The following is a 20,039-nucleotide window of genomic DNA, read 5'->3' on the forward strand; positions in this document are numbered from 1 at the left end:
AGTATATAGGATCTGATTAAGTACTCTACTGTAAAATAAGCCTGTGAATGCAATGACATTCACAGTGAATAAACACTCTCTTTACAGGATACAGAAACACACAAACAAACGCACACACACACACACGTGCTCTCACACACAATCTCCATCCTGTAAATTAGATTTCCCCGACTGGCGTAGCAACCCATCAACCTCCTCCTCCAAAATATTGCATTATGGGAATCCACCACCCACCCGTCATTAAAAATACTGAAATGAAAAACGAGAAAAAAAAGGTAAGGAAGTACAGAAGTGAAAATAAAATAAATATTAAAACAAAGTATTTTGGTTTTAATACCAGGCCTACTTTACATGCAGCACCAGTTTCCACGCCGTGGGCTAAAGCTGTGTAAGGTTTTTCATAACTACAAAAAGTGGTGGTGTACTGAGTCTGACTGAGATATCTAACTGGTACAGATTGCCCTTCAGAGCTTGGTGTATGTATATATATATATATGTGTGTGTGTGTGTGTGTGTGTGTGTGTGTGTTAGTGTGTGTGTGTGTGTAAGTATAAACCTGTAAAGATTTATGCAGACATTCCAAAGCCCAGGGTTTGAATTAGCTGGTATTTTTAGGAAGACAAAAGCCTCTACTTTTAAATTGAGCCTGGCTTACTGTTGCAAAAAGCCGAAAACAAAAAACAGACGTTTCTGAGCGAAAAAGAGAGAGAAAGAGTGTGACCCATTCCCTCACCCTGAACACAGTGACCCATTCCCTCACCCTGAACACAGTGACCCATTACCTCACCCTGAACACAGTGACCCATTCCCTCACCCTGAACACAGTGACCCATTCCCTCACCCTGAACACAGTGACCCATTCCCTCACCCTGAACACACTGACCCATTACCTCACCCTGAACACAGTGACCCATTCCCTCACCCTGAACACAGTGACCCATTCCCTCACCCTGAACACAGTGACCCATTCCCTCACCCTGAACACAGTGACCCATTCCCTCACCCTGAACACAGTGACCCATTCCCTCACCCTGAACACAGTGACCCATTCCCTCACCCTGAACACAGTGACCCATTCCCTCACCCTGAACACAGTGACCCATTCCCTCACCCTGAACACAGTGACCCATTCCCTCACCCTGAACACAGTGACCCATTCCCTCACCCTGAACACAGTGACCCATTCCCTCACCCTGAACACAGTGACCCATTCCCTCACCCTGAACACAGTGACCCATTCCCTCACCCTGAACACAGTGACCCATTCCCTCACCCTGAACACAGTGGCCCATTACCTCACCCTGAACCCAGTGACCCATTCCCTCACCCTGAACACAGTGACCCATTCCCTCACCCTGAACACAGTGACCCATTCCCTCACCCTGAACACAGTGACCCATTCCCTCACCCTGAACACAGTGTCACAGATGATGGAATGTCAAAGTTGCCTACTGGTTTGACATTATTATTATTATTATTATTATTATATTATCTCAGCTCTTTTTATAAAGATGATGTTGTGGAAACACTATGTGATTTTTAAAAAAGTAATAATAATTTCACTTTCCCCTAGATTATATAAGTAATCGAATGGATATGAACTGGTTTCTCTTGACTTGAAACAGTAGTGAACTATTGACCATTGTCACATGCATGAATACACTCAACACTAAGCAAAGCTGACAACCTGAGTGACAGACCCAGTCCTTGACCAGACATGATTACAAAGGGACAGATATACGGTGTAACTCATTGTTCAAAGTTTAAACTCTCAGTGATCTACTTTACCTCATCAGGCATTCCCTACCTAACTGCTGGGCTTAAACATGAGGGAATGGCTCACATCCAGCCATAGAACAATGCATGGTGAGAAAGCGTAGATTAATTCTCAACAGCAAATCAATCAACATTTTACTGTACGTCTCTGCCTTTTACTGAAATTACTTTCCTTCCTTTTTCACATGCCAACATTATTTATTTATTCATCTGATTGGAGGAATGGAGAGATGGAGCGATGCAGGGATGAATGGATGGAGGGATGGAGGAGAGGGGGGATGGAGGGATGGAGGGATGGAGGAGAGAGGGGATGGAGGGATGGATGAGAGGATGGATGAAGGGATGGAGGGATGGATGGATGAAGGGATGGATGGATGAAGGGATGGAGGGATGGAGGAGAGGAGGGATGGATGGATGGAGGAGAGGAGGGATGGATGGATGGATGGATGGATGAATGAATAGATGGAGGAGAGGGAGGATGGATGGGTGGATGGATGAAGGGATGGAGGGATGATGGATGAAGGGATGGAGGGATGGATGGATGAAGGGATGGATGGATGTCATGGAGGAGAGGAGGGATGGAGGGATGGAGGGACTGATGGAGGAGAGGAGGGATGGAGGGAATGAAGGATGCAAGGATGGAGGGATGGATGGATGGATGAAGGGATGGATGGATGGGAGTGGTGTGGAAATGTGACACCTTGTCATATGACATTAGCTGTGATTTACGATGGTTGAAAAACAGCACAGATAATGTGTATGTGTTTGAAGGAGTGTAAGACTGTTAACATCTTGGTGACAGGGGGCAGTATTTTCACGTCCAGATGAAATGCATGCCCAAATTCAACTGCCTGCTACTCATCCCCAGAAGATAAGATATGCATATTATTAGTAGATTTGGATAGAAAACACTCTGAAGTTTCTAAAACGGTTTGAATCATGTCTGTGAGTATAACAGAACTTATGTAGCAGCCAAAACCCCGAGGACAAACCATTCAGATTTTGTTTTTTGAGGTCACTTTCTTTTCAATGGATTTCGTTGGGAATCCAGTTTTTTAAGGGACCTTCTTGCAGTTCCTATCGCTTCCACTGGATGTCAACAGTGTTTAGAAATTGGTTGAGGTTATTCCTTTGTGTAATGAAGAAGTACGGCCATCTTGAACAAGGGTCACTTGTAGTGTACTGTTAGATAGAGGCGCTTGACCAGAAAGCTAGCTACAGTTTGTTTTCCTCCTGTATTGAACACAGATCATCCCGTCTTCAATTTTATCGATTATTTACGTAAAAACATATCTAAAGTTGTAATACAAAAGTAGTTTGAAATGTTTTGGCAAAGTTTACAGGTAACTTTTGAGATATTTTCTAGTCAAGTTGAGCAAGTTAGAACCAATTTTTTTCTGGATCAAACGCGCCAAATAAATTGACATTTTGGATATATATCGACGGAATTAATCGAACAAAAGGATAATTTTTGATGTTTATGGGACATATTGGAATGCCAACAGAAGAAGCTCGTCAAAGGTAAAGCATGAATTATATTTTATTTCTGCGTTTTGTGACGCGCCTGCAGGGTTGAAATATGGTTTCTCTCTTTGTTTTCGGAGGTGCTATCCTCAGATAATAGCATCGTTTGCTTTCTCCGAAATACCTTTTTGGAAATCGGACACGTTGGCTGGATTCACAACATGTGTAGCTTTAATTTTCTATCTTGCATGTGTGATTTAATGAAAGTTTGATTTTTATAGTAATTCAATTGAATTTGGCACTCGGCATTTTCCCTGGTTTATGGACAGGTGCTAGCGTCCCACATATCCCAGAGGTTAAACAGCTTCTATCACCATCAGACTGTTGAACAGCTTCTATCACCATCAGACTGTTGAACAGCTTCTATCACCATCAGACTGTTAAACAGATTCTATTACCATCAGACTGTTGAACAGCTTCTATCACCATCAGTCTGTTGAACAGCTTCTAATACCATCACACTGTTGAACAGCTTCTATCACCATCAGACTGTTGAACAGCTTCTATTACCATCAGACTGTTGAACAGCTTCTATCACCATCAGACTGTTGAACAGCTTCTATCACCATCAGACTGTTGAACAGCTTCTATTACCATCAGACTGTTGAACTGCTTCTAATATCAGACCATCTGACTGTTGAACAGCTTCTATTACCATCTGACTGTTGAACAGCTTCTATCACCATCGGACTGTTGAACAGCTTCTATCACCATCAGACTGTTGAACAGCTTCTATTACCATCAGACTGTTGAACAGCTTCTAATATCAGACCATCTGACTGTTGAACAGCTTCTATCACCATCTGACTGTTGAACAGCTTCTATTACCATCTGACTGTTGAACAGCTTCTATCACCAGACCATCAGACTGTTGAACAGCTTCTATCACCATCAGACTGTTGAACAGCTTCTATTACCATCACACTGTTGAACAGCTTCTATCACCATCAGACTGTTGAACAGCTTCTATTACCATCAGACTGTTGAACAGCTTCTATCACCATCAGACTGTTGAACAGCTTCTATCACCATCAGACTGTAGAACAGCTTCTATCACCATCAGACTGTAGAACAGCTTCTATCACCATCAGACTGTTGAACAGCTTCTATCACCATCAGACTGTTGAACAGCTTCTACTACCAGACCATCAGACTGTTGCACAGCTCCTATTACCAGACCATCAGACTGTTGAACAGCTTCTATCACCAGACCATCAGATTGTTGAACAGCTTATATCACCATCAGACTGTTGAACTTCTTTGAGGAAAAGATTATGATTATTAGAAAGCAAATTACGGACTCCTCCTTAAATCTGCGTATTCCTTCAAAGCTCAGTTGTCCTGAGTCTGCACAACTCTGCCAGGACCTAGGATCAAGAGAGACGCTCAAGTGTTTTAGTACTATATCTCTTGACACAATGATGAAAATAATCATGGCCTCTAAACCTTCAAGCTGCATATTGGACCCTATTCCAACTAAACTACTGAAAGAGCTGCTTCCTGTGCTTGGCCCTCCTATGTTGAACATAATAAACGGCTCTCTATCCACCAGATGTGTACCAAACTCACTAAAATGGCAGTAATAAAGCCTCTCTTGAAAAAGCCAAACCTTGACCCAGAAAATATAAAAAACTATCGGCCTATATCGAATCTTCCATTCCTCTCAAAAATTTTAGAAAAGGCTGTTGCGCAACAACTCACTGCCTTCCTGAAGACAAACAATGTATACGAAATGCTTCAGTCTGGTTTTAGACCCCATCATAGCACTGAGACGGCACTTGTGAAGGTGGTAAATTACATTTTAATGGCATCGGACCGAGGCTCTGCATCTGTCCTCGTGCTCCTAGACCTTAGTGCTGCTTTTGATACCATCGATCACCACATTCTTTTGGAGAGATTGGAAACCCAAATTGGTCTACACGGACAAGTTCTGGCCTGGTTTAGATCTTATCTGTCGGAAAGATATCAGTTTGTCTCTGTGAATGGTTTGTCCTCTGACAAATCAAGTGTAAATTTCGGTGTTCCTCAAGGTTCCGTTTTAGGACCACTATTGTTTTCACTATATATATTTTACCTCTTGGGGATGTTATTCGAAAACATAATGTTAACTTTCACTGCTATGCGGAAGACACACAGCTGTACATTTCAATTAAACATGGTGAAGCCCCAAAATTGCCCTTGCTAGAAGAATGTGTTTCAGACATAAGGAAGTGGATGGCTGCAAACTTTCTACTTTTAAACTCGGACAAAACAGAGATGCTTGTTCTAGGTCCCAAGAAACAAAGAGATCTTCTGTTGAATCTGACAATTAATCTTAATGGTTGTATAGTCGTCTCAAATAAAACTGTGAAGGACCTCGGCGTTACTCTGGACCCTGATCTCTCTTTTGAAGAACATATCAAGACCATTTCAAGGACAGCTTTTTTCCATCTACGTAACATTGCAAAAATCAGAAACGTTCTGTCCAAAAATGATGCAGAAAAATTAATCCATGCTTTTGTCACTTCCAGGTTAGACTACTGCAATGCTCTACTTTCCGGCTACCCGGATAAAGCACTAAATAAACTTCAGTTAGTGCTAAATACGGCTGCTAGAATCCTGACTAGAACCAAAAAATTTGATCATATTACTCCAGTGCTAGCCTCTCTACACTGGCTTCCTGTCAAAGCAAGGGCTGATTTCAAGGTTTTACTGCTAACCTACAAAGCATTACATGGGCTTGCTCCTACCTATCTCTCTGATTTGGTCCTGCCGTACATACCTACACGTACGCTACGGCCACAAGACGCAGGCCTCCTAATTGTCCCTAGAATTTTTAAGCAAACAGCTGGAGGCAGGGCTTTCTCCTATAGAGCTCCATTTTTATGGAACGGTCTGCCTACCCATGTCAGAGACGCAAACTCGGTCTCAACCTTCTCTACTGAAGACTCATCTCTTCAGTGGGTCATATGATTGAGTGTAGTCTGGCCCAGGAGTGGGAGGGTGAACGGAAAGGCTCTGGAGCAACGAACCGCCCTTGCTGTCGCTGCCTGGCCGGTTCCCCTCTTTCCACTGGGATTCTCTGCCTCTAACCCTATTACAGGGGCTGAGTCACTGGCTTTACTGGGGCTCTCTCATGCCGTCCCTGGAGGGGGTGCGTCACCTGAGTGGGTTGAGTCACTGATGTGGTCATCCTGTCTGGGTTGGCGCCCCCCCCACCCCCCCCCCATTGGGTTGTGCCGTGGCGGAGGTCTTTGTGGGCTATACTCAGCCTTGCCTCAGGATGGTAAGTTGGTGGTTGAAGATATCCCTCTAGTGGTGTGGGGGCTGTGCTTTGGCAAAGTGGGTGGGGTTATATCCTTCCTGTTTGGCCCTGTCCGGGGGTGTCCTCGGAGTGGGCCACAGTGTCTCCTGACCCCTCCTGTCTCAGCCTCCAGTATTTATGCTGCAGTAGTTTATGTGTCGGGGGGCTGGGGTCAGTTTGTTATATCTGGAGTACTTCTCCTGTCCTATTCGGTGTCCTGTGTGAATCTAAGTGTGCGTTCTCTAATTCTCTCCTTCTCTCTTTCTCTCTCTCGGAGGACCTGAGCCCTAGGACCATGCCCCAGGACTACCTGACATGATGACTCCTTGCTGTCCCCAGTCCACCTGGCTGTGCTGCTGCTCCAGTTTCAACTGTTCTGCCTTATTATTATTCGACCATGCTGGTCATTTATGAACATTTGAACATCTTGGCCATGTTCTGTTATAATCTCCACCCGGCACAGCCAGAAGAGGACTGGCCATCCCACATATGCTCTCTCTAATTCTCTCTTTCTTTCTCTCTCTCGGAGGACCTGAGCCCTAGGACCATGCCCCAGGAATACCTGACATGATGACTCCTTGCTGTCCCCAGTCCACCTGACTGTGCTGCTGCTCCAGTTTCAACTATTCTGCCTTATTATTATTCCACCATGCTGGTCATTTATGAACATTTGAACATCTTGACCATGTTTTGTTATAATCTCCACCCGGCACAGCCAGAAGAGGACTGGCCACCCCACATAGCCTGGTTCCTCTCTAGGTTTCTTCCTAGGTTTTGGCCTTTCTAGGGAGTTTTTCCTAGCCACCGTGCTTCTACACCTGCATTGCTTGCTGTTTGGGGTTTTAGGCTGGGTTTCTGTACAACACTTTGAGATATCAGCTGATGTACGAATGGCTATATAAATACATTTGATTTGATTTGATTTGAACAGCTTCTATCACCATCAGACTGTTGAACAGCTTCTATCACCATCAGACTGTTGAACAGCTTCTATCACCATCAGACTGTTGAACAGCTTCTATCACCATCAGACTGTTGAACAGATTCTATCACCATCAGACTGTTGAACAGCTTCAATCACCATCAGACTGTTGAACAGCTTCTATCACCATCAGACTGTTGAACAGCTCCTATTACCATCAGACTGTTGAACAGCTTCTATCACCATCAGACTGTAGAACAGCTTCTATCACCATCAGACTGTTGAACAGCTTCTATCACCATCAGACTGTTGAACAGCTTCTATTACCATCAGACTGTTGAACATCTTCTATCACCATCAGACTGTAGAACAGCTTCTACTACCAGACCATCAGACTGTTGAACAGCTTCTATCACCAGACCATCAGACTGTTAAACAGCTTCTATTACCATCAGACTGTTGAACAGCTTCTATTACCATCAGACTGTTGAACAGCTTCTATTACCATCAGACTGTAGAACAGCTTCTATCACCATCAGACTGTTGAACAGCTTCTATCACCATCAGACTGTTGAACAGCTTCTATCACCATCAGACTGTTGAACAGCTTCTATTACCATCAGACTGTTGAACAGCTTCTAATATCAGACCATCTGAATGTTGAACAGCTTCTATCACCATCTGACTGTTGAACAGCTTCTATTACCATCTGACTGTTGAACAGCTTCTATCACCAGACCATCAGACTGTTGAACAGCTTCTATCACCATCAGACTGTTGAACAGCTCCTATTACCATCAGACTGTTGAACAGCTTCTATCAGCATCAGACTGTTGAACAGCTTCTATTACCATCAGACTGTTGAACAGCTTCTATTACCATCAGACTGTTGAACAGCTTCTATCACCATCAGACTGTTGAACAGCTTCTATCACCATCAGACTGTTCAACAGCTTCTATCGCCATCACACTGTTGAACAGCTTCTATCATCATCAGACTGTTGAACAGTTTCTATAACCATCAGACTGTTGAACAGCTTCTATAACCATCAGACTGTTGAACAGCTTCTATCACCAGACCATCAGACTGTTGAACAGCTTCTATCACCATCAGACTGTTGCACAGCTTCTATTAGCATCAGACTGTTGAACAGCTTCTATCACCATCAGACTGTTGAACAGCTTCTACCACCATCAGACTGTTGAACAGCTTCTATCACCAGACCATCAGACTGTTGAAAAGCTTCTATCACCATCAGACTTTTGAACAGCTTCTATCACCATCAGACTGTTGAACAGCTTCTATCACCATCAGACTGTTGAACAGCTTCTATCACCATCAGACTGTTGAACAGCTTCTATTACCATCAGACTGTTGAACAGCTTCTATCACCATCAGACTGTTGACAAGCTTCTATCACCAGACCATCAGACTGTTGAACAGCTTCTATCACCATCAGACTGTTGAACAGCTTCTATTAGCATCAGACTGTTGAACAGCTCCTATTACCATCAGACTGTTGAACAGCTTCTATCACAATCAGACTGTTGAACAGCTTCTATCACCATCAGAATGTTGAACAGCTTCTATCACCATCAGACTGTTGAACAGCTTCTATCACCATCATACTGTTGAACAGCTTCTATTACCATCAGACTGTTGAACAGCTTCTAATATCAGACCATCTGAATGTTGAACAGCTTCTATCACAATCAGACTGTTGAACAGCTTCTATCACCATCAGACTGTTGAACAACTTCTATCACCATCTGACTGTTGAACAGCTTCTATTACCATCTGACTGTTGAACAGCTTCTATCACCAGACCATCAGACTGTTGAACAGCTTCTATCACCATCAGACTGTTGAACAGCTTCTATCACCATCAGACTGTTGAACAGCTTCTATCACCATCAGACTGTTGAACAGCTTCTATCACCATCAGACTGTTGAACAGCTTCTATTACCATCAGACTGTTGAACAGCTTCTATCACCATCAGACTGTAGAACAGCTTCTATCACCATCAGACTGTTGAACAGCTTCTATCAACATCAGACTGTTGAACAGCTTCTACTACCACACCATCAGACTGTTGAACAGCTCCTATTACCAGACCATCAGACTGTTGAACAGCTTCTATCACCATCAGACTGTTGAACAGCTTCTATCACCATCTGACTGTTGAACAGCTTCTATTACCAGACCATCAGACTGTTGAACAGCTTCTATCACCATCAGACTGTTGAACAGCTTCTATCACCATCAGACTGTTGAACAGCTTCTATCACCATCAGACTGTTGAACAGCTTCTATCACCATCAGACTGTTGAACAGCTTCTATTACCATCAGACTGTTGAACAGCTTCTATCACCATCAGACTGTAGAACTGCTTCTATCACCATCAGACTGTTGAACAGCTTCTATCAACATCAGACTGTTGAACAGCTTCTACTACCAGACCATCAGACTGTTGAACAGCTCCTATTACCAGACCATCAGACTGTTGAACAGCTTCTATCACCATCAGACTGTTGAACAGCTTCTATCACCAGACCATCAGACTGTTGAACAGCTTATATCACCATCAGACTGTTGAACAGCTTCTATCACCATCAGACTGTTGAACAGCTTCTATCACCATCAGACTGTTGAACAGCTTCTATCACCAGACCATCAGACTGTTGAACAGCTTCTATTACCAGACCATCAGACTGTTGAACAGCTCCTATTACCATCAGACTGTTGAACAGCTTCTATCAGCATCAGACTGTTGAACAGCTTCTATTACCATCAGACTGTTGAACAGCTTCTATTACCATCAGACTGTTGAACAGCTTCTATCACCATCAGACTGTTGAACAGCTTCTATTACCATCTGACTGTTGAACAGCTTCTATCACCATCAGACTGTTGAACAGCTTCTACTACCAGACCATCAGACTGTTGAACAGCTTCTATCACCATCAGACTGTTGAACAGCTTCTATCACCATCAGTATGTTGAACAGCTTCTATCACCATCAGACTGTTCAACAGCTTCTATCGCCATCACGCTGTTGAACAGCTTCTATCATCATCAGACTGTTGAACAGCTTCTATCACCATCAGACTGTTGAACAGCTTCTATCACCATCAGACTGTTGAACAGCTTCTATCACCATCAGACTGTTGAACAGCTTCTATCACCATCAGACTGTTGAACAGCTTCTATCAACATCAGACTGTTGAACAGCTTCTATCACCATCAGACTGTTGAACAGCTTCTATCACCAGACCATCAGACTGTTGAACAGCTTCTATCACCATCAGACTGTTGAACAGCTTCTATCACCATCAGACTGTTGAACAGCTTCTATCACCATCAGACTGTTGAACAGCTTCTATCACCATCAGACTGTTGAACAGCTTCTATTACCATCAGACTGTTGAACAGCTTCTATCACCATCAGACTGTAGAACAGCTTCTATCACCATTAGACTGTTGAACAGCTTCTACCAACATCAGACTGTTGAACAGCTTCTACTACCAGACCATCAGACTGTTGAACAGCTCCTATTACCAGACCATCAGACTGTTGAACAGCTTCTATCACCATCAGACTGTTGAACAGCTTCTATCACCAGACCATTAGACTGTTGAACAGCTTATATCACCATCAGACTGTTGAACAGCTTCTATCACCATCAGACTGTTGAACAGCTTCTATCACCATCAGACTGTTGAACAGCTTCTATCACCAGACCATCAGACTGTTGAACAGCTTCTATTACCAGACCATCAGACTGTTGAACAGCTTCTATCACCATCAGACTGTTGAACAGCTTCTATCAGCATCAGACTGTTGAACAGCTTCTATTACCATCAGACTGTTGAACAGCTTCTATTACCATCAGACTGTTGAACAGCTTCTATCACCATCAGACTGTTGAACAGCTTCTATTACCATCTGACTGTTGAACAGCTTCTATCACCATCAGACTGTTGAACAGCTTCTATTACCATCAGACTGCTGAACAGCTTCTATCACCATCAGACTGTTGAACAGCTTCTATCACCATCAGACTGTTCAACAGCTTCTATCGCCATCACACTGTTGAACAGCTTCTATCATCATCAGACTGTTGAACAGCTTCTATCACCATCAGACTGTTGAACAGCTTCTATCACCATCAGACTGTTGAACAGCTTCTATCACCATCAGACTGTTGAACAGCTTCTATCACCATCAGACTGTTGAACAGCTTCTATCACCATCAGACTGTTGAACAGCTTCTATTACCATCAGACTGTTGAACAGCTTCTGTCACCATCAGACTGTTGAACAGCTTCTATCACCAGACCATCAGATTGTTGAACAGCTTCTATCACCATCAGACTGTTGAACAGCTTCTATCACCAGACCATCAGACTGTTGAACAGCTTCTATCACCATCAGACTGTTGAACAGCTTCTATCACCATCAGACTGTTGAACAGCTTCTATCACCATCAGACTGTTGAACAGCTTCTACCAACATCAGACTGTTGAACAGCTTCTACTACCAGACCATCAGACTGTTGAACAGCTCCTATTACCAGACCATCAGACTGTTGAACAGCTTCTATCACCATCAGACTGTTGAACAGCTTCTATCACCAGACCATTAGACTGTTGAACAGCTTATATCACCATCAGACTGTTGAACAGCTTCTATCACCATCAGACTGTTGAACAGCTTCTATCACCATCAGACTGTTGAACAGCTTCTATCACCAGACCATCAGACTGTTGAACAGCTTCTATTACCAGACCATCAGACTGTTGAACAGCTCCTATCAGCATCAGACTGTTGAACAGCTTCTATTACCATCAGACTGTTGAACAGCTTCTATTACCATCAGACTGTTGAACAGCTTCTATCACCATCAGACTGTTGAACAGCTTCTATTACCATCTGACTGTTGAACAGCTTCTATCACCATCAGACTGTTGAACAGCTTCTATCACCATCAGACTGTTGAACAGCTTCTATTACCACCAGACTGTTGAACAGCTTCTATCACCATCAGACTGTTGAACAGCTTCTATCACCATCAGACTGTTGAACAGCTTCTATCACCATCAGACTGTTGAACAGCTTCTACCAACATCAGACTGTTGAACAGCTTCTACTACCAGACCATCAGACTGTTGAACAGCTCCTATTACCAGACCATCAGACTGTTGAACAGCTTCTATCACCATCAGACTGTTGAACAGCTTCTATCACCAGACCATTAGACTGTTGAACAGCTTATATCACCATCAGACTGTTGAACAGCTTCTATCACCAGACCATCAGACTGTTGAACAGCTTCTATTACCAGACCATCAGACTGCTGAACAGCTTCTATTACCATCAGACTGTTGAACAGCTTCTATTACCACCAGACTGTTGAACAGCTTCTATCACCATCAGACTGTTGAACAGCTTCTATCACCATCAGACTGTTGAACAGCTTCTATCACCATCAGACTGTTAAACAGCTTCTATTATCAGACCATCAGACTGTTGAACAGCTTCTATTACCACCAGACTGTTGAACAGCTTCTATCACCATCAGACTGTTGAACAGCTTCTATCACCATCAGACTGTTCAACAGCTTCTATCGCCATCACACTGTTGAACAGCTTCTATCATCATCAGACTGTTGAACAGCTTCTATCACCATCAGACTGTTGAACAGCTTCTATCACCATCAGACTGTTGAACAGCTTCTATCACCATCAGACTGTTGAACAGCTTCTATCACCATCAGACTGTTGAACAGCTTCTATCACCATCAGACTGTTGAACAGCTTCTATTACCATCAGACTGTTGAACAGCTTCTGTCACCATCAGACTGTTGAACAGCTTCTATCACCAGACCATCAGATTGTTGAACAGCTTATATCACCATCAGACTGTTGAACAGCTTCTATCAACATCAGACTGTTGAACAGCTTCTACTACCAGACCATCAGACTGTTGAACAGCTCCTATTACCAGACCATCAGACTGTTGAACAGCTTCTATCACCATCAGACTGTTGAACAGCTTCTATCACCAGACCATCAGACTGTTGAACAGCTTCTATCACCAGACCATCAGACTGTTGAACAGCTTCTATTACCAGACCATCAGACTGTTGAACAGCTCCTATTACCATCAGACTGTTGAACAGCTTCTATCACCATCAGACTGTTGAACAGCTTCTATTACCATCAGACTGTTGAACAGCTTCTATTACCATCAGACTGTTGAACAGCTTCTATCACCATCAGACTGTTGAACAGCTTCTATCAGCATCAGACTGTTGAACAGCTTCTATTACCATCAGACTGTTGAACAGCTTCTATTACCATCAGACTGTTGAACAGCTTCTATCACCATCAGACTGTTGAACAGCTTCTATTACCATTAGACTGTTGAACATCTTCTATCACCATCAGACTGTAGAACAGCTTCTACTACCAGACCATCAGACTGTTGAACAGCTTCTATCACCAGACCATCAGACTGTTAAACAGCTTCTATTACCATCAGACTGTTGAACAGCTTCTATTACCATCAGACTGTAGAACAGCTTCTATCACCATCAGACTGTTGAACAGCTTCTATTACCATCAGACTGTAGAACAGCTTCTATCACCATCAGACTGTTGAACAGCTTCTATCACCATCAGACTGTTGAACAGCTTCTATCACCATCAGACTGTTGAACAGCTTCTATTACCATCAGACTGTTGAACAGCTTCTATTACCATCAGACTGTAGAACAGCTTCTATCACCATCAGACTGTTGAACAGCTTCTATCACCATCAGACTGTTGAACAGCTTCTATCACCATCAGACTGTTGAACAGCTTCTATCACCATCAGACTGTTGAACAGCTTCTATTACCATCAGACTGTTGAACAGCTTCTATCACCATCACACTGTAGAACAGCTTCTATCACCATCAGACTGTTGAACAGCTTCTATCACCATCAGACTGTTGAACAGCTTCTATTACCATCAGACTGTTGAACATCTTCTATCACCATCAGACTGTAGAACAGCTTCTACTACCAGACCATCAGACTGTTGAACAGCTTCTATCACCAGACCATCAGACTGTTAAACAGCTTCTATCACCATCAGACTGTTGAACAGCTTCTATTACCATCAGACTGTTGAACAGCTTCTATTACCATCAGACTGTAGAACAGCTTCTATCACCATCAGACTGTTGAACAGCTTCTATCACCATCAGACTGTTGAACAGCTTCTATCACCATCAGACTGTTGAACAGCTTCTATCACCATCAGACTGTTGAACAGCTTCTATCACCATCAGACTGTTGAACAGCTTCTATTACCATCAGACTGTAGAACAGCTTCTATCACCATCAGACTGTTGAACAGCTTCTATCACCATCAGACTGTTGAACAGCTTCTATTACCATCAGACTGTTGAACAGCTTCTATCACCATCACACTGTAGAACAGCTTCTATCACCATCAGACTGTTGAACAGCTTCTATCACCATCAGACTGTTGAACAGCTTCTATCACCATCAGACTGTTGAACAGCTTCTATCACCATCAGACTGTTGAACAGCTTCTATCACCATCAGACTGTTGAACAGCTTCTATTACCATCAGACTGTTGAACAGCTTCTATCACCATCAGACTGTAGAACAGCTTCTATCACCATCAGACTGTTGAACAGCTTCTATCACCATCAGACTGTTGAACAGCTTCTATCACCATCAGACTGTTGAACAGCTTCTATCACCATCAGACTGTTGAACAGCCATCACTAGCCATTTATCAGGTCATGCACACTCACTCACACAACACACACACACACACTCACACAACACACACACACACACACACACACACACACACACACACACACACACACACACACACACACACACACACACACACACACACACACACACACACACCGCTGTCCCATGCTATAGAGACATCGAACCACTAGTCAAGTCCCGTTTCCCAGCGGTGTATTTCAATACTGTATCCCTGACATAGCTCATCATAATATTCTACAGCTTTACGTTTGATTTAAGTTACACTGTTCATACACACCGCATATGTCTCTCTGTACTGGATTATTGACATAGCTGTTTGTACTATATCTATTATCTGGTGTAAATTCCCCCGGCGTAGAGATATCTAGTTAGCATGTAATTACTGCTACAGTGCTATACGGGTTGTTAAATCAGATTCGTCACACCGTTCTTGAGTTCTTGTCTATATTTTCTTTTACATTTTACATGGTTTGAAATGCTACTGTATTTGTAGTAGCTGGTATCCTCCTCAGCATTATATACTGCAATGCTACAACAACCTGCTAAACTGTAAACTGCCATCAATCAACTTTGATTTGAGACAAACGTGTGTTTGAGCCAGACGGAGTGTTTATATTACTTAAAACATTGTATGTGATGTGATGGTCAGATATCAGATGTGAGGGTCATATATCAGATGTGAGGGTCAGATATCAGATGTGAGGGTCAGACATCAGATGTGAGGGTCAGATATCAGATGTGAGGGTCAGATATCAGATGTGAGGGTCATATATCAGATGTGAGGGTCAGATATCAGATGTGAGGGTCAGATATCAGATGTGAGGGTCATATATCAGATGTGAGGGTCAGATATCAGATGTGAGGGTCGTATATCAGATGTGAGGGTCAGATATTAGATGTGCCAGATATCAGATGTGAGGGTCAGATATCAGATGTGAGGGTCATATATCAGATGTGCGGGTCAGATATCAGATGTGAGGGTCAGATATCAGATGTGAGGGTCAGATATCATATGTGAGGGTCAGATATCATATGTGAGGGTCAGATATCAGATGTGAGGGTCAGATATCAGATGTGAGGGTCATATATCAGATGTGAGGGTCAGATATCAGATGTGAGGGTCAAATATCAGATGTGAGGGTCAGATATCATATGTGAGGGTCAGATATCATATGTGAGGGTCAGATATCAGATGTGAGGGTCAGATATCAGATGTGAGGGTCATATATCAGATGTGAGGGTCAGATATCAGATGTGAGGGTCAGATATCAGATGTGAGGGTCAGATATCAGATGTCAGGGTCATATATCACATGTGAGGGTCAGATATTAGATGTGAGGGTCAGATATCAGATGTGAGGGTCAGATATCAGATGTGAGGGTCAGATATCAGATGTGAGGGTCAGATATCAGATGTGAGGGTCAGATAACAGACGTGGGGGTCAGATATCAGATATGAGAGTCAGATATCAGATGTGAGGGTCAGATATCAGATGTTCGGGTTTATGTCTCTTGGCATATGACTAGATTATGACCACTTAAACACACATTATGTACCAACCATGTACCGGTCTATCACGGTCCTGATAAAGGGTCAGTCTGTTATACAGTCTATCACGGTCCTGATGAAGGGTCAGTCTGTTATACAGTCTATCACGGTCCTGATGAAGGGTCAGTCTGTTATACAGTCTATCACAGTCCTGATGAAGGGTCAGTCTGTTATACAGTCTATCACGGTCCTGATGAAGGGTCAGTCTGTTATACAGTCTATCACGGTCCTGATGAAGGGTCAGTCTGTTATACAGTCTATCACAGTCCTGATGAAGGGTCAGTCTGTTATACAGTCTATCACAGTCCTGATGAAGGGTCAGTCTGTTATACAGTCTATCACGGTCCTGATGAAGGGTCAGTCTCTCTGGATAAGAGCATCTGCTATTTGACTAACATGTAAATGTAAGGGACTGCATCTGACACGTCCCTCTGAATTAAATGGACAATTTGAGCTCCTATTAACATGCAGCCATCAGAGAGAGGAACAGGGACTGCATCTGAAGTCCTGGGAAGAGGAAGAGAGAGAGGAGGAGAAGAGTGGAGAGGAGGGGAGAGGAGAGAGAAGGAGAGGATTGGAGGGAGGAGAGGAGAGGAGAGGAGAGGAGAGGAGAGGAGAGGAGAGTGTGCTGAATATGCCATTAGAGATTAATCCTCTCATAAATTTAGAATTAGATGAGTAAAGGAGAACTATAAAGATGCCCTTTGACCTCCAAATCTGTAACTCTCACTATTTCCTTCTCTCTCTATCTTGTTCTCTCTGTTCACTTTGAGGAGTTGCACGCTGGCTGTTGTGAAAGGAGGTCTGAAAGTCACAGCGGACAGAGAGAGAGGGGGGAAAGAGAAAGAAAGGGTTCAGATTGATGGAGTGCTCTTACACAGTGTGTCGTGGGGCCTAGTTCAATAGCTTTTTTCATTATGTCGTTCCACCTTTCTCTCCCGATATTATCCACACAGGTCTCAGGAGAGCTCCACTAAATCAGTTCCTGTTCCCAAAAAGACCTAGCTACGTCTGGACCGCTGACCAGACTAACACCAGACTTCCATGATGGAAGGTCACATAACTCCATCTACTGAACCGTGACTAGATACCAAGAGAGATTTCAGCAGAACGGGGATATTTAGAGAAAATGTAAATGTTACCAAACTGAATTCAGCTTGTCCACAAAAAAAATATACTGATTTAGCCCACTAGGCTAAACGCCTAGGCATTATCCCTGGAAACTTACACAAGTCAATGACAAAGTGAATCATAACGGGAGATCACTGAAAGACCTCCCTGCTGTGCCTCTACATTGCTTGGTCTTAGGGTTTAAGGCTGGCTATCTGTTATCACTTTGTGATAGCTGCAGATGTTTGAAGGCCTTTATAAATACACGTGATTTATGTAGATGAGGGGAAAAAAAGGGTGAGGAAGGTGAATGTGTCTGTCAGTCCATATATATAAGGTGTTGTAGCCATATAGTGTTGTAGCCATACGGTGTTGTAGCCATACGGTGTTGTAGCCATACGGTGTAGACACCAGTTACCAAGCCCTCTCTCCTGGGTATGTAGTAAGAGATCATCTAGCAGCCATTAGTATATTGATCATTAGACTTAATCTTGGACCAGGCGAGGAGATTTACATAATATGGACTGTACCTAAATGGAGGAGCTGAAACGTGAGCAGGACGTATTTAAATCTCTTTTCAGGAGTCTAATGGAGGTCCTCTGTAAGGACCGACACTGGAGACGAGAAGCGGCTAAGCGAGGAGGGTGACCATTTAATTTACACGGACATGGAACAGGACAGGAACCGAGTCAGAACCGGGTAATACAAAGACAAACGACAATCAATGCTGAAATGGGGAACAGAGCTGGGGAAGAGACCGATACAGGAGAGGAAATGACACAGGTGAGTCCAATGAATCGCTGACTCGTGTGACGAGGGAAGCAGGAGCGCGTAATGCTGGGCAGCCTGCCGCCCTCGAGCGCCAGGGGGAGAGCGGGAGCAAGGCATGACACGCTATTCACAATGACCTTGATCTCTTTTTCTCCTTCATGATGCATGACCTGCTGCTTCCAGCCAACCAGGGGTCAGTATGCATGATCTGCTGCTTCCAGCCAACCAGGGGTCAGTATGCGTGATCTGCTGCTTCCAGTCAACCAGGGGTCAGTATGCATGATCTGCTGCTTCCAGCCAACCAGGGGTCAGTATGCATGATCTGCTGCTTCCAGCCAACCAGGGGTCAGAATGCATGATCTGCTGCTTCCAGTCAACCAGGGGTCAGTATGCATGATCTGCTGCTTCCAGCCAACCAGGGGTCAGTATGCATGACCTTAAACCCTAAACCCTAGACCCTAAACCCTAGACCTTAAACCCTAGACCCTAGACCCTAGACCCTAGACCCTAGACCCTAAACCCTAGATCCTAGACCCTAAATTATGTTTCTATTGATTATCCTTGAGATGTTTCAACAACTTTAATGGAGTCCACCTGTGATCTATTCAATTGATTGGACATATATAGGGTATATATATAATATGTACACTGATTGAAAGACATTCTAGGAGGAAGAGAGGGAAGCAGGGCTAACCTTTATCTTTCTAGGAGGAAGAGAGGGAAGCAGGGTTAACCTTTATCTGTCTAGGAGGAAGAGAGGGAAGCAGGGCTAACTTGTATCTTTCTAGGAGGAAGAGAGGGAAGCAGGGCTGGCCTTTATCGTTCTAGGAGGAAGAGAGGGAAGCAGGGCTGGCCTTTATCGTTCTAGGAGGAAGAGAGGGAAGCAGGGCTAAACATTATTGTTTGTTCCCACTCTTTCTTCTTCTTCTCCTAACTGTATTTGTGTATTTGGAAGGAACCAGTGTACTACTAGTGTATAACACACACATAAGGAGTTAGTAGAAGCACAATGAAGTATCATAAGATATCCATTAGAAGTAGGAGGTTCGTCTTCAACACACAGAACACAAGCATCAGGCAAGGGTGACTTGATGGGAGTGGGGAGTGGGGCCATCATAAATCTGCCCTGGGGTGTTTTCAATTTTTAATACGATATCTGAGTGAGACTGACTAACGAAATCAATGTGACCACCCGGGCCAGTAATTCAACCATGATAACAAGTTTAGACAGCTGGCCGCTAGACTAACTTACACATCTAAAAAATGTTAGCTACAT

At 43.5% G+C, this 20,039-nt stretch overlaps 2 protein-coding genes across 2 annotated transcripts in view; one reads left to right on the top strand and one right to left on the bottom strand.

Moving 5' to 3' along the window:
• LOC139372403 (CUB and sushi domain-containing protein 2-like) overlaps nt 1–20,039 on the bottom strand; it is a 773,740-nt gene that overhangs the window by 427,542 nt on the left and 326,159 nt on the right. The window lies entirely within an intron of this gene.
• LOC139373905 (b(0,+)-type amino acid transporter 1-like) overlaps nt 18,925–20,039 on the top strand; it is a 115,937-nt gene continuing 114,822 nt past the window's right edge. The window contains exon 1 of the mRNA XM_071114996.1: nt 18,925–18,994. Within this exon, the coding sequence (XP_070971097.1) occupies nt 18,925–18,994 (70 nt within the window). The remainder of the gene's footprint in view (nt 18,995–20,039) is intronic.

The sequence above is a fragment of the Oncorhynchus clarkii genome, chromosome 18 (assembly GCF_045791955.1).
Source record: "Oncorhynchus clarkii lewisi isolate Uvic-CL-2024 chromosome 18, UVic_Ocla_1.0, whole genome shotgun sequence".
Classification (NCBI taxonomy): domain Eukaryota; kingdom Metazoa; phylum Chordata; class Actinopteri; order Salmoniformes; family Salmonidae; genus Oncorhynchus; species Oncorhynchus clarkii.